At 38.0% G+C, this 16,942-nt stretch overlaps 1 protein-coding gene across 2 annotated transcripts in view; it reads right to left on the bottom strand.

The window, feature by feature from the left end:
* The window catches only part of stpg2 (sperm-tail PG-rich repeat containing 2), a 61,437-nt gene that overhangs the window by 11,100 nt on the left and 33,395 nt on the right, over positions 1-16,942 (bottom strand). For both annotated transcript variants that reach the window (XM_080894037.1, XM_080894038.1), the window contains exon 11: positions 1,827-1,992. In XM_080894037.1, coding sequence (XP_080750163.1) covers positions 1,827-1,992 — 166 coding nt within the window. The remainder of the gene's footprint in view (positions 1-1,826; positions 1,993-16,942) is intronic.

Here is a 16,942-nt window from a genome sequence, read left to right as displayed (position 1 = left end):
ATCTTTATTAATTATTATTGTATGACAGGCATGTGTCAGAGGCAACATTTAGCAAAATCACTACAAGTATTACAATAAAAACACAGAACCTTTTCAAAACAGCTCACTCACAGTCTTGTGGAAATCTAAAGTCTCAAGAAATATTTCTATGAAAGCCTCATAAGGCAAATTGGGATAACATTTTTACCAAACTAACAAATACAATATCTTTATTTTATTTTCATTAGTGTTCCAAGTTCAAAAAATCATTTCAGTTAGTTTAAATTCTTTCTAAAAGTCTAGATTTAAATTTAATTTTAGTTAACTAAATCTTTTTTCACCTTTAGTTTTTCATTTAGTTTTAGTTAACTATAATAACTTGGCCACATACTATCACCTTCAGGCTAAGCAATCATAAGATCTGAGCCAAAAAAATCCCATCATAATCTTAAATTGTTAGTACAAATCTATATTTCTGTTGATTATCAAATTCTATACAAGTTTTAGCACAATTAAAACTAAAAGAAGTAACTGCCATGTGACTCTCTGGAAAAAAGGTCTACAGCAAAGCTGTGGCAGATAAGAATTGTAATTGTTTTTTGTAATCTCTGGAAAATGATATACCTGCATAATACTGGACTCTGATGTGAATCAGAGGATGGACAGAGGATGGACACAATCCAATAAAACTTCAAAGCTAAGGTTACAAGAATAATGCTAACACCCAACTTTTAAGGAGTTATGATAAGAACTTTTACAATTGATTTTTAAATGGTTTAATGGACCCCTGGGCAAGATATTATATTCACTGCATTTAGAATTGTGATGAGGGGACATAAAATATATAAAGAATTCATCATTGGTCTAACAGCTTTAAAGTAAGACAACAGTAGGTGCTATTCAGCCCCAGTGGCTAAATGCAATCAACTTATGACTACACACATGGTTAAAAACACCTTGAGCAACTGCTAATGTCACAGATCATTATGAGCACCACAGTCATTAATTTTTGCTCAGAAATAATGCATAGCTAAACGCTCGGTCCTACCATTATCAGAAATATGATCACGTTAGACCCAGCATGATAAGTAATATAATGTTCCATATATTATAGACCTATTCATAAATGCAAATTCAACTATTGGGGGGGGAAAAAAGCATGTGCATATCAGTGTGCTTATTGTGTGTCTCTAAGTTCACGTTAAGTGTCCATATACGCGTGTCCACATAAGTGCTTCAGGGTGGAGATGTATAAGTGTGTGCGTGTTTGCGTTCTAAGCAGAAACAATTCTGCAAACAGTTCAAATCTATTTATATGCAAATTGGATTTTGGTTAAATGGTTTGAGGTTTCTCCTGGGTTGAGTCCCTTGGTGAAAGGGGGCTAGTCATAAATTATCCAAGTAAATCATGAATCTATCAATTTTCTAACAACATTTTTCAATGGGGGTGTAACTCAGGTAAATATTAGGTTTGAGGCCCATAGAGATGAAACTAATTGGACTGTATGATAGCAAAGGGAGGCACAGTACAGTTTGTGAATATTTAGCTCTGAAAAGAAAGGAAGGACCGACCCACACATAGACCAAGCCGTTTCTCTTTACATAATGTCCTTGTGGGTCTTTATTATAATGTGTTTTGAGGGGGGCCACTGAACCTGTGGAGCCCAACAACATAGAAGACCAAAATGCTGGACGCAACAAAGCTAACACTTGAAATTGGGTTTAACGCTTTGTTTAGTGTTTAGGTATTCAGTTAGGCATTCAGCTGTGGAAGTAAGGGTTATGGTATGGGGCAGGGAAATGCATTATTTTGATTGACAGACCAAACATAAAATCGAGTGCTACACCTGGCACGCTGGAGTTACTGTGTAGGAAGAAATCATTTCTCGGTGCAGCAGACAGGAAGCAGCTTTGCCGTTTCTTAGCGTCTTCACTTCGGGGTTCTAAGTAAGAGTGGCCATTAACCTTCTCAAATGTCTGACTCACATTGTATCTGCTGGGTGCAGGGGAATCCTACAAGAAGAGAAAAGCAGAGCATAGGAGAGTAATGATATATTAGAAAAAACTGACACTAACATTTATGCAACAAAATGAAATGCACAAATGTGCAGTTTCCACTTTTAACATTTCACAGCTGCAAGGTCAGCCATCTGTTAATAGAACACACTCACATGATCCCATTTATTATAGTGTCACTCATGTATGCATGAATATTGGCGTGCAAATGCAAGGTAATCCAAACAGTGTCAAATCATCTTCGTCGGGGCTATTGTTTTTATCTAGAAATAAAACAAGCAGTGAAAAACTACTTTAGTTAATTGATGTCAAAATGCAAACTAGAATTTAAAAAACTGAACAATTTAACAAACTCAAACAATATTGTGAACTTACAAAACAAGTTGCTTAAAAGAAAAATGCACCAATAATGATAAACACATGCACAGTGTCTTCAGTTGTAGTGTTTGTCATTTTGGTCAAATTTGTCAACACATGTTTGTGAAGAATGAAATATCTGCATAAGATTTACAGTTATGTTTAATATGGCTACTGGTTTTTAGGCGGATAGTGTGCAGTTTGAACTGCGATACCTGTGTGACCGCACATATTCCCCCCCAGGGAGGCGTCTGAGGACATCACCTTGGGAAAAGGTGGGCCCCTGTTGAGGGGCCCTAGTGTAGCACGCAACTCAGGCTCCCTTCAAGTACCTAACGGTTATCGCAAGTCTACTTCGGAAGTGACGTGATGCACACAGACATCATCTTTAAAAGCCTGTGATCACGTCTATCTTCAAAACTGTGACTATAAGTGTCTTTAACCAGGACATGAAACTGCATGAAATCTATCTGTTGTACCAACCAAATCAACCTAAATGTGCACATACACTGAAAGTTTGTAGATACTACACTCCTACAAAAAACAATGTCAGAAACAGATTGCAACTCCAACATGTCACAAGTAATTTCTTGCACATAGACTACATATCAGATTATTATAACCTTAGTGTTTATAATAAATATTAATACATAGCTAATTCACAGAGGTACCCTTGGTGATACCAGTGATAAAATTTTAAATCTGAAATGGAGAATGGGTGAATCGCGGGTGAAACTCGCACTTCGACTGCTGCAGAGGAACCTCAGTTACTGGGGATTTGTCAGTGGGTCTCTGAATAATTGATGCTGAATGCTGAATATAGCGGCACTATCCACTTATCCTAAACATAGGAAGGCTGTCATTTACCTCACGCTGTCATTTCCCAACTGCTGCATTCTCCCTCTCCTCCTAGTGAGCCGTCCATCTTTAATCACTTTTAACTGCGGCCATTTAGCTTTTCATTATAGACACAGCAGGGGGACAAGGTGGCAAGCACAACATGTGTACAACAATATAACCGTACACAAAACATGGAAACATTCAATTTGAAGATGCACATAGAAAAAAATCATTTCTATGTAAATGTAAAACTGAAATTGAAAGAAGGTGAAGAAAACAGTGACACAGTCTCCTGTAGTTTGCCTGGTTTGGTTGGTGTCATAGTTGATTTAATACAACTGACACCTGTAGGCACATCTGTGGAGCCCTATGGTCTATAATTATACCGGAATATGGAACAAACCATGTTCCCAGTAGTAGTCATCAACTATTGACAGCACTCAGGTTGACTTTAATTACACACCCTTGACATTTAGACAGCTCGATACTTGCCTTCTACACACACACACACACACACACACACACACACACACACACACACACACACACACACACAGACACACTTTTCTTAATGATTCTGTCACATTGCCCTTGTCTGTCTGAAAGTGACTGAGTGAATAAATACAGTAGATGCTAGATACATGTTTGTGACAGCCAATGGTACAGAACAACATAAATTAAATATTTTTATGTTGGTATTTTTATAATGCAAGTCTATCAGAAATTAACAGAATATAACTATAAGTATTAATAAGATATTAATTAATGGTATTTTTCTAATGCATGCTCTCACTGAAGGATTAAAAAATAACTACAAAAACTGAATATGTGTGCATCTCCACATCAGTTGTTAGACCTCACATTGCTGTGTCAAGTGGCTGGTGCTATTTGAAGAAAACAAATCTCTTCTCAAGAGGGCTGCTGCACAATTTCACATTATAGTGAGGGTCTCTGTGGAGCATTCGGTTTATTCATGAAAAATGTTTGGAGCACACCTCTCAGAACTGTTACCTTGATCAAGAAAAATGAAGTTGTGGGAACAATTTTTCCTTGTACAAAATTTTATGTTTATTATGGTTATTTCTAACTATTTTATTCAAAATTTTTACAATTTCAGCCATCATATACATGTATATGTATAAATGTTGGTTATTTTTTACTTTTTCATGCACATACGTAAAGTATCATTTCTACAATAACAGCCAGAATACTATCCTTTAGTATTCTCACGCATCGTCATTCACAGCTTTAGAAGAGTTTCACCATGGCTAAATCCAAACACAAAGTGAGATGTTTCATATTATCTTTTTACAGTATAGCCTTTCTTCCGCACCATCTCCTCTCATACTAATGACTCAAGCACACTTGACAGTGGCTGTATTAATGATCTGGCGGTACGCGCAGTGACAGCTTTGAATAATGGTCAGGCATAACATATGAGGTGTATGTGTGTCTCTGTCCATGTGCACATCCACGTGTGTGTGTGTGTGTGTGTGTGTGTGTGTGTGTGTGTGTGTGTGTGTGTGTGTGTGTGTGTGTGTGTGTGTGTGTGTACGTACATCCCATTCTTCATCATCTCATTACTCTTAAAGCCTTTCACTCTTCTTTTCAGAGTGGAATGCTATTTTCAGACTTTCAGACTGTACTTCCATGCTGGATATAATATATTTTGACTTTCTACCTCTCTCTTGCATATATGTATGTATGTGTATGTATGTATATATAGATAGATAGATAGATAGATAGATAGATAGATAGATAGATAGATAGATAGATGTGTGTGTATGTATGTACGTATATATATATATATATATATATATATATATATATACATACACAGTCTGCATGTGTCTTCGGAATAATATTACCTGTTTCCAGTGCAAAGACTTTCGAATCCTTAAATTCTCTGTTTAATTTGCTCTCAAGTGTAGGCAATTAAGACAGTTAAGTCCATGCAACACTCTACTTACTTTTCAAAAGTGCTTAGACATCTGGGGCTGTGATCAACACCCAACAAGAGTACTGTTGGCCTAAATACTAAATAATTCTAGCAAAGAATTTTCCTTCAGCAAAGAAAAAACAGTGGGAGATTGTGTGGTTCACCCAGCTGCTATATAAAGGGTGTTACTGGTTGAATTAGAAGAAAAATAAATTAATGGATTGTAAATCTATAGACACAATAATATAATTTGTTTATATGACAAGCACTGCACCATTTTTTTTGTTTAATCAGCAGCATTTGTTTTATTTTCTTTTGTGTGTGTTGTTTTGCTTTGTGTAACAAAATGGAGTGATGACATTTAAATGAAAGGAGAACACCCAGAAAGCACTGTCTATCAGTGTGTCATAGGCACAGCTGGTGTCTCATCACAGAGCCTGATAACCATCTGTCTGATTTTAGTAGTGGAGGTATGGTTGGTGTCGTAAGGCCTTAATGAGGTTTTAGACAGGTCTTCAATATAGATGCAGTGACAGAAGGAAACCATATGGGTCCCATTTGCTTCCTACTCACACTTTATGGGCAGCAGTTATTCTAACAATTTGCTGACAGCTACAGTTTTCTGCTGTGTTTTGTAGTCTTGTAATCTTGCTTTCTCCTTAATTTATTTTTATCCTTGTCTTTCCTTGCATATTTACTATTACCTTATTGCCTTGCCTTTCTCTTTCTTGAGTTTCTTTTTGTGCTGATTTTTGCTAGCTCGGTCTCCATCACTCATTCTTTTGCAAAAGTGCTCAACTTCCTGCTTTAACAAACTTAAATGTACACATCCATAGCTGGTTGGATTCTGAGGAACAATTGTATGGAAGTTTTACATTTCTGTCTTGATGAACCACAGTGAACCGAGACCTAACACACTTTTCTTTTTTTCAGTCACATTTACTGTTATAATCAGGGATGCTCATATTAAATATTGCCTGTAATCCTTGTAGGCCAAAGCTCAGGCTTCAGACAGCTTCCGACAGTGTTTTATAATGTCATTTGGAAGAAATATAATCACCTCATTGATTAAAAAGAATGCTTTTATGAATGGAGGGAGGAATTGGCTTCAGTAACATCAGGGGCAGAACGGTGGTACAGTGGTTAGAACTGTATTGTTGCCTCAGAGCTTAAAAGTCCTGGGTTTGAATCCACCAACCACCCAGGGCTGAAGCAAATTAATGGATGTAACTTGTTTCAGACAAAGGATGAACTGACGCTCTGCACCAAGGCTGAGTAAAACCCAACAAAGTTCTTCTAGTGGTGTCCAAGAATACAAATCTGAAGCTCAAAATGTGAGCATAATAAGTTCCCTTTAAGTGACTCCTTCTGACTGATTTATGCAGCAATCACAGACCAATCTATAGAGTGGGGCAGGTTAATAATCCTGTATAAAGTCTGACACCCACAGCTGGGGCCTTGATGATCTATGATAGATCCAGCAGTGTTCCAGAAGTGCCCAATTGAGTATAACACCCACGCCAGGCCTTACACCTTACTGGGCTTTACTTTTCCTGCTGTCCCCTGGCCGCCTGCCTAGATGACAGTGCACTTGGCTCCTAAAATCATCACCTCCTACTAAACAGCTGTCCATAGCCAAATACACACAAAACACACAGCTGCTGCATAAAACGGATACATGCCCACACCTGCATATGGCAGCACACACACACGCACTCAAAAAAAGGCACTAAACACACAGCTGCTGGCCACAGCTGGTGCCCATACTTTGGACAGAGAAATACACGTGTACATAGGCATGCACATACACAGAGTGGACACAGCTGCTTAACACATGCGTCTCCTTCATCAACTCGAAGAGTGAGACAAAGAGAGAGAAACATCGAGAAACCGATTAACCGTCAGAGAAAAAAAGGTAATGCGAGGGGAGAAAAATATCTAGAGATGGTCAAACCAAAAGATAAATGGTATACAAGCAAAAAGAAATCTGTAAAGATTAGAACAAACAACTGAAGCTGAGAAAACTGGCGGCATAAGTGAAATGCAGTCCTCTTAATAGACAAAGACAAGATCAAATTAAAGAACCAGGCCTGCTACATCTCACTTCTCCTAATCCAATCTATATGTGGAAAATAAGTTTTTAATTTGTTTAAATACTGATCTCTATTCTGGGCAGTGTCACAGGTCTGCAGGTATCTGCTGACGATTCCATTATTCTCAAATAAATAAATACAAATGGGACCCAATCTCTCGCTACTTTCAAAAGCAGGTCGATACAAATAAGATTTGACAGAGCATCGTCCTGACGCTAGAAAGAAAAGATGCATCTGAAAGGCTTCATTTATCAAAATCGCAGCATTTTACATCTGGCTTTGTATTAATGCTGCTAGCTGACAATATTTCTTATTTGACTCACTCTAAGCAACTGATTTGAAAGAAACAGTGGACACGTGAAAGGAATCATTACCTACTTTATTAAAGACTTTCCGCACCAGAAAGCAGACGGCAGACTGGTGGATGTTACAGTTTTTTCTGAATGCTTAAACCCTAACTGTGATTCCTGTAGCACAATCTCTAAAACTATTCAGACTTATAGCAAAACCACTCACTGAGTTTGCAAAACTAAAAGCACAAAAACTGCTTTGCACTCAGTTTGCAATTTTGTAACACACACTTTGCAAAACTGTAGGCACAATTCACTGCACAACACTCAATTACCAAATTTCCAACACACTCCTAGCAAAAGTATACACATGTATGGCTATCATTAACACTAATTTGCCAACTGTCTGGCACACTTTCACATGTGAAAGCTTTTTTAGATAATTAGTTCACTTTGCAATCAGCCTAAGCACTATAATACAGGTAAGCTGTGTGTGCGGAGTACAATGGAGGGAGCAGAAAGAGTGAGAAGTAGAGGAGGCCGAGGAAGAGGACGTGGAGGTGAAGAAGTAGGATGAAGAGGACGACAAGGACAAGGAGGAGCAAGAGGAAGATGAGGAGGGGGAGAGGAAGATGAGGAGGGGGGAGAGGAAGGGTAGGAAGAGTAAGAAATAGAATTGCTGATGACATCAGAGCTACAATAGTGGACCATGTAATCAACCGTGGAATGACCCTGAGGGTAGCTGGCCAACGGGTCCAGCCTAACTCGAGCCGCTACACTGTAGCAAGTACCATAAGGACATCTTGAAATGAGAATCGGTTAGTACAGTCACTTCGCACAAAGATTTGTAGCACTGCCATATGCCAATGAGAAACACACCAATACCATTGATGTAAAAATACTGAAATTGTTACTTTACAGAATTGCTAGATGACCAGATGCTGGGGGCAGAGGAAGCATGTTCACTGCAGACCAAGTAACCCATATAGTCATTATGGCGATTGCAAATAATCCTATACTTGGAAATAAACACTTGTGTTTGTTTTGATGTGTTTGAATAAACACCAGTACTTGAAGTTTGGATCCCTCTATGCTTATGGATCTATGACAGAAGTATGAGCTCAAACTGACATAGCCTACCTTGTGCACAGAGAAAGCAAAAGCCAGATGTGTTTTGTATTCATACCATCAGTGTGCAGTTGGCGCATTGTGTGCTTAGTAGATGATGGCTTGTGTGTACTGTTTGATACGGAAACACCATTTTTACGAAGGTGTGAAGAGTTAATCTAGCTGTGTTTGCTTTTGCAAGAGAACTACAATGTTTTGATGATTGGGTGACAGGTTTTCTTATTTGTGTGAAGAGTTTTGCAAAATTAGCCAATAGTTACAAAAAATGTGCTTAAGCAATCAGAAAAAACTGTAAACTGAAATGTTGTTTCAGTGCTTGGCACCAAACATTTAATTTAATCCTAGAAAAGCAAGCTGACCAGAGAAACTTTTAATGAAGTTTCTGAATATGCTTCTAAATGATGCTTCGATATTTTGGCATAGAGCATGTTACAGTAATGGGTAAACTTTAACAAATCAAGCAGATGACAGACAACCTTATTTTTTGCCTTATTTAATTGGCAAAATAAACAGTTTCCTTTTAAGTAGCATTTTAGTGTAAGAAAGGTTGTTTACATTGATGATTCTGATCAAAATACAATCTGTTTGTTATATGTCTTATAGTACAGTGTAAAGATGTGAAATCAATGGAAAATATCTGCTAATTAACTCATTCACTGCCAGCCATTGGCAGTGAATGAGTTAAACCCATTGACTCATTCACTGCCATTGACGGCTATAGACATCAATGGCAGTGAATGAGTTAATTAAGAAAATGTAAAACAAATGATTTTTTTTGTCTGTACATGATACAGATATGAGTATTTAATGACAACAGCCCAAACACCATACCAGCAATGCACATGATGGGTGTGGCCTCTGCAAACGCTTGTTGTACTTTTATGAATTTGCCAGAAGTCATGTTGTGTTTATCCACCTTCTTTCGTAAAACGTCTTTTATTCCGAGTCACAGACTGAGGAGGGGCTGTTTTTCAGTTGACTTGTTTTATAACAGCGAGACAGCAGGGAGGTAACAATAACCAGGACTTCACAGCAAGAGGGGAAGAGTAGGGGGGAAACGCCAGAAAAAGAATTCCACCAAGCGTATGTGATCTTTTTTCTTCAAGCAATAACTTAGATAGCATCCACACATCATCAAATCTGAAAGTGCAACACAGACAAGTTCCCCATCTGTGCCCTATCACACATTTTAAGACGTACTTGTGTTTCTCTCTCATTTCTTTGTCTTTCCTCTGTTGCTCGTGCATCCAGCCGCATTTCCCACATTTATTCCTGTGCCTCTGACACATTCCTTTTACTGTCTCTGTGGTCTCCATTATCTCTAATCTTTTACGTCTCCCCACCCCCTCTACAACCCACAATACGCTGTCTTTGTACACTGAAAAAGATTTGCAACAATGTGCTATAGTGTTACTAAACATCTACATTTTCATCAGTTATGAATCAATGAATATGTAGCCGTCTCACTCAAGGGAAATTAAGCTTACCACGCCTTAATTAGAGGACAGGTGGGATCAGAAAAAGACATTTTTGCATTAAGCAAGTAGCTATTAAAAGAAGTACCCTTCAACAAGTACCCGTTGTTTACTCTTAACCAATATTGACATTTTACAATAACATGTTTCAGTGAAGGTTGGAACTATAATGTTGTCAAGTTTATTAGCATTTTGGCACAGCAGACATGTAGACCTGTGCTGCACAACAATCAATAAAACAATGGAGAAAACCAAAAAAGTAAGAGAACATAATTACAAGCATAATTAAAACATTAAAACTATGAGCCTGAGAGCTTCAATCAATTCTCTCTAGAAGCCAATCTAGTGCTTAGAACTATCAGAGCTATCAGTCAGCTGAAATAAGAATATAACAAGGGGTATAAAACTGTAATTTCTGTGACTGATATTTTGGTACAAGCCCATGTAAGAATTTATAAGTGAAGAAAGGGTTTTAAAAATGAATCCTAAACTCCACAGGTGGTTAAATATGTTCATGTTTCCATTTACCAGCCAGGAATCTAGCAGCAGCATTTTGTCCTAACAGCGCCTTGCCTACTCTAAATAAAGAATATCAGTCTGGATGTGATAATCACCCTCTCATTGTTTTTAAAAGAAAGCAAAGGTTTGACTTTACCTAAAAGTCTTAATTGAAATAAGCTATTTGATGACAGGTTTAATCTGCAACTCTAATTTCAGGGTGGAAAAAGATTAACAATTATACAGAAATTGACATGATACATGATTCTTTATATGAAGGTTACAGAATGAAGTGATATTTGTGAACTGAGCTTTCTGGCATCAAGCGAGATTAAAAACCAGGATTTCATTTTTATTCTCATTGAGGGCGAGGACGTTCAGCAAAAGCCGCATTTTAACCACAGCTAAATACAATTTTCTTTATCGCATCTTCTATGGCACCTTTATCAGTCAAAGTATCTGTCAATAGGCTCTGAATATTAATCTTTTATGTGAGGACTGACAGGAGCCTAACTGAGAACATGTATGTACTCCTGAAGATAATCACTCTTTATTTTGGACACTACGAGCTTTTGGCACATGAGGTACAGGATGCTGTGATGCAACAGACAAAATGTGACTGATTTAAATGAGAGCGCATCCTTTGCCCTCTCAAGCAACACAAAGAAATGTTCCCTAATCTGACACCTCCAACAGCAGCATGACATTATCTATAATAGCTCCCCAAACTGCCAACCTTTTTTCATATCGTATCACTGCTACTGTTAAAGTTTGTTAGGGTTAGGTAAGGTAGCAAAGTTCCTTGATCCAACTTAAGACAACATAGTTTAGTTTAAGGCATTAATTAAAGGCAGTAATTTTGGTTATTGTCACAACCAGTGGTGATAACGGTCAAAAGAAATCAGCATTTCTAGCACAAAGTAAAGTTCAACACAGTCAGGCTTTCTTCACAGTTTGCACTCTATTCAGTGGCTTTAGTGAGATACGACTTAACAAGCTGCACATATAATACGTATTCCCCCAGCAGAGACTATATATTGTGCCTACACTAGCTGTAAATGAAATAATTGTTGGAAAACAGGCACTTCCAGCAATTTTAAACCAAAATTCAGAATGTAATTCCCTCCGTTTTGTTTTTGATTCTCTCAGCTGTCGACTCAGCTCCTGTTTAAGGCTTTGAGAGTAAGGATTAAATATAAAAATAGAATTCAAACATAGGATCACTCTCTGGACAAATGTCATCTGCAACAGTGCAGATGTCCTGTTTTAGGATCACATATTAATGCTATGTTATAGAAAAATAAAACTGTTATAAATTGTTTGATGTCAATAGATAAAAAAGAAAACCAATGAATAAAGTTCCATCTAAGAAGCTGTATGTCTTACTGATCCTCATCAGGGAATTATGAAGACTAGATGCTAATGAAAAACTTTAGATCCACCAACTGTCTGTGCACAGAGGTCCGATGGGTGTTCCAGGAAGTGGGTTAGTGACACTATTTTATGGAAAATCAATTGGTCCGTAGGCAATGGTTTCCTGCCTGCTGATCTCTAATCTGGAACATAAATTGTCCCGGAGCAGGTTAGGATTACAGCATAAGTTACCAGGGCGATTTACTCCAGTGAGAAGGGAAAAACCCTTAACACTTAAATTACCTGGATAAAACAAGACCTCAGGACAAAAAACTGTGGTTAAAGTGGTGCTAAAGTCTGCTAAAGTCGTTCCTGTGCTAAAGGATTTTACCACAGGAACGTAAACATATGTTGTTTTTGGACATTATACTCACTTGGGAGACTCTCCAAAATGCTGTGTAATTTTTGGTGTATATTCATGGTCTGAATAATCTAATCTGGTTTTAATGAAGCCCAGGCACTGCCTTTAATAGCAATCTCACCACAAAGAGCAGTGAAAGTTTTGTTGTTTACTACAGTTAATTAATATTGTAAGAGGTCATGGAAATCCCAACCTCTAAAAGACACCAGCAGAACCTTTAGCTTTGTCATTATATGCATTTATAAAGCAGCTTTACCTTCTCCTCTCCCTCTCTGTCTCTCACACACACACACACACACACGCACGCATACACACATACACTCAAAACATGTCACAACATCAGACCTGCATGAGTACATATAGTCCCACTCATCTTCATCCAACATCTGGCTCCAGTCAGTGAAGTGTCAGTACTGTTTTGGTCAAACAGGCAAAAAAACACATTTATTTTTTTCTGAATAAATTTCTAGGCAACACTCAATCTGACAGTTCAAACAGTTTCTGACATGATAACTCTTAAGTGCTATAAAATACCTACTTGATGTATTATATGTGGCTACCTTGTTGTGGCTCCTAATAAGCCTTAAAACTTGTGGATCCACTAACAAATCAGTGTTTGCCCCACCCCAATGAAAACTGTCACTTGTGGAATTTCAAGTTATCACTTTGTTGCACTTTATTGCTTTTTACTTTTAAATATGGGAATCCCACTGTATCTTGTTTAAATGTTATCCTAAATAGTGTATATATCTTTATAATGATTCACCATCAATGTTTGAGGTATGATTAGATTTCTCTCCCTAGGATCGTATGAATTGTTTTAAAATTTTCAAGGGAGGTGATGCTGAAAAAGGCTATTTTACTAGCAGTATTAAATACAGGACAATATACTTTAACCTGTACATTCATTTTGAAAGTCTTATTATATTGCAAACCTTAACCAAATATAGACATATAGCTGACGAGTATTCATTATGTATTATACAGACAGTTTCTATCCATAGATTTTCTTAAGCACCTATCAAATTCAGAGTCACAGGTGAGAGGTGGCGTACACCCTGGACAGCTTGCCAGTCTATTACACTCACACCTACAACGAATTTAAAACACAACATGCATCCATGTCTGTAGACTGTTAGAGGAAGATTACCTGGACAGAAAAAACATAGCCACAGGGAGAACAAGCAAACTACATTTGGATTTGAGTGCCAACGTTTTTTGCTGTGAGATATTCAGCGCTGACCACTGTGCCGCCCGCATTTGTACTTCAATCTTAATAGAATGTATTTCTATAAAGTAACATTTATTCCTATAAAGTTTGAGCAAGCAACCTGTTGATTCCTGTTTCTTTAACAGTAGCCAGTACATTTCCAGAGGCTGCATTCATAGCTGTGGCTAAATAAGCATTTGCATGCAGAGTTCGCATATAGTGATCAATTTCAGCCAGTGGATCCAAACAGAGCAGCAACAATCACATGATACCTGGGAAACAAATATTACCTGGTATTCAATATATGCCAGCCGGGGTTTGACTTTGTGTCGGATCTGAAAGGAAATAAGTGGTATCGCACATCACAAGGAGGAGGGTAAATCAGCTCGCACAACAGCACATAGCCGTAGGTCATTTCCTTTCTTATTTTGTTTATTGCTGCAAGCAAACAGAGGAGAGTGAGCAAGTATAGAAAACACAAAAAGATAGAAAAAGGGAGTCAAATCTCTCACCTGAAAAAAACCCAGTCAATACCGCTACAAAATGCAGCAGCAGGAGTCGTTCCACCCCCTGTTTCCTCTTCACTTTTTACTTTTCTATCTATCACATTTATGAAATGTTCTCAAGATATTCAAAGCATGATGGAAGTGTTACTGTCTGATGCCTCAGGGTAGAAGTGTCACTAAGCGCTCATTCAATCACTTAATTGTGCGTGTGTGTGTGTTGATCTCCTGTGTGTGAACCACTACAAATTGTGTGTGCATTAATAAGAGTTTGCAAATGGACCTATCTAGACATGTTTCTACATTCCAGGTGATATCGGAGTAATATGTATGTATTTATGTGTTTATGGGTGCATTTCAAATGAGTCGCGTTCACAGTAACAGCACTGTGTGTCAGTGTGTGTGAGCTTGCTTAAATTCTCACAGGGATTCCCATCATCATCATTACCCAGACAGCTGACAGTAAAATCCATATCAAATCTATAAGTCTATTTTCCTGTTTTTGTTCCTTTCTTTCATCACCCGACTCCCTTGTCTCCCATAAATAGAGGCTGCACCATGACATGCCATTAGCTGTCCATGGATATATCATAAAAATGCAATGAAACACAGAGACAAAAAGTCAATAAGTGACAAACCCTGGCCCACTGCATATTTTGCAACTCAACCATATCTCGCCCATGGCATATGCAACTGTCACACTCTCTGACTGAGTCCCGCTGCTTTTATTTATCATCTTTAATTTTTCACCACTTGTCCTCCCATCTTTCTCCCTTCATTTGAACTCTTTTTTTCCCTCTTCCATCAAACCCCACCACCAACTTTCTACCCAGTTCCTTAATCTCACCCCCTTCATTCTCTGTGTAATTTCGCCACATGGGTTTCCACATTTCGGTTCATTCTGCAGCGCAGAGCAAGCGTTGATGCTCTTCAGCTGGATAAATGTATGTTTAGCAAACACTCTAATTATCTCAACCAGAGCTAATAGGATAGATAATTACACAATATACACAGAGGTTCTCTTTCGCGTTCTCTTTGTCTCTCCTTCAATCCCTCCTACTGTTTCTTCCATTTAGTTTCATCTCTCCTTTAATTTTTCTGTCTCTCTCAAATCCATTATGTGTGGTATCTTTTTCTGAGAGCAGTATATTGTTTTTTGCACTTGTCATCCACATTAATGAGGTTTTTCTTCACTGTGTCAGCCCTTGTCAATGATGTCTCTCTGTGTCACTACACACAGCATCGACTGAATAAGAATTTTATGCTGTATATGGCCAACAAAAGGGATAGGAGGGAAGCACAGCAATTTAGAATCCACATACCTCCCTTTGACAATATATTTTGACTTGGTGTGCATCAATACTGGCAGGACACTCTGGAGCTGCCTCACACACTGTAGGTACAGTAACACCTAGCACAGTTACATATTTTAGCATTTAGCGTTAACTATGTTTTATGAGTGAATTAACTTCATTTCAGTACATGGCCCTTATTACCCATCATTCACAGGAACAAAAGCAAAATTATAATATATGAGTAAGTGTAAAATGCACACAGCCTGTGTATTATCTTAACAAGCAACAGAAGGAGCTGCCAAGCGGAGGATGGAAATGTCTCCAGCTGAGAAGTGCTCCCTTTTTTCTATTTGTTTTCATTATTATTTTGGCACCATTGATATATTATGAATCTTGCTTCCAATCAATGTCAGCGGTACATGTAATAAAAAACATGTTTAATATCGTCTCTCACTGATTCAGTTTCTCTGAGAGAGAATTATGAAGTCTTCTTCATTGTCAGTAAAAGATATTAGTACAGATAAAGTGAAGTGTGTTTGACTGACAGAGACATTATTGCTTGATTCCAGTTTCTTCCATGAGGCAAAGAAAATTGCAACAAAAATCTTCATAATGTTGAATATTTAAATTGGGGGGGGGGGGTCACTGGCCAGCTGGGGCCCTGCATGTGTTCACTCTGATACCAGGACTGTAGGGTTCCCCCCATAATCCAAAGATATTTTTGTTTAAGATATTGGTGATGTACCTGTGTCAGAGCTTCCTGTGTTAGCCTTGTGTTAGACTGGTGACCTGTTCAAGGTATACAAAACCTGCTCTAGTTAATAACTTATTGTGCTCACTGAATTTTGAGCTTCTAGAACAGGGGTGTCAAACTCAAATACACAGTGGGCCAAAATTCAAAACTGGAACAAAGTCGCGGGCTAACGTTAATATTTATTGAAATATATTTATTCCTCCAGATATAAGAATGAATCTTTTCTTATGGACTCAAACACGTTTAGCTGAAAAACTGAATATGGAACAAGCAAAGCTTAATACTAAACAATATATATATTAGCTGTATAATACCAGTAGGCCAGCTCTAATAGTAATTTGGTATGGCTTCGCGGGCCAAATGTAATTAGGCTGCGGGCCAAATTTGGCCCGCGGGCCAGAGTTTGACACCTATGTTCTAGAAGGTAGGGGAGGCCAGTGAGGATACCAAAGCTATGCTATGTTTATGCTGTCTTTTCATCTTGGTGTTACAATTAAACTATTTTCATATAATAGTAGATGTCGATATGACCATAGCTGAGGGAAGGGGCGTAGATCAACCGGTATATCGAACTCTTCGCTTTTACTCAGCTGTCTTTTCAACACACCAAACCACTACAATCAACCATCTATTGATCTCCCACTTCCCTCTATCCTCACTCGTAAACAAGACCCTGAGATACTTAAACTCGTCCCTGACCCATAGTGGGCATTCCACCCTTTTCCAGTTTGTCAAATGTCTGAGTTAGATGTTTTTCTTTCATCGCACTAAAATACATACATCTTGAGGAC

Source organism: Rhamphochromis sp. 'chilingali', assembly GCF_963969265.1.
Source record: "Rhamphochromis sp. 'chilingali' genome assembly, chromosome: 10".
Classification (NCBI taxonomy): domain Eukaryota; kingdom Metazoa; phylum Chordata; class Actinopteri; order Cichliformes; family Cichlidae; genus Rhamphochromis; species Rhamphochromis sp. 'chilingali'.
The sequence above is the reverse complement of the archived record's forward strand: the minus strand, read 5'-3'. Positions and strand labels throughout refer to the sequence as shown.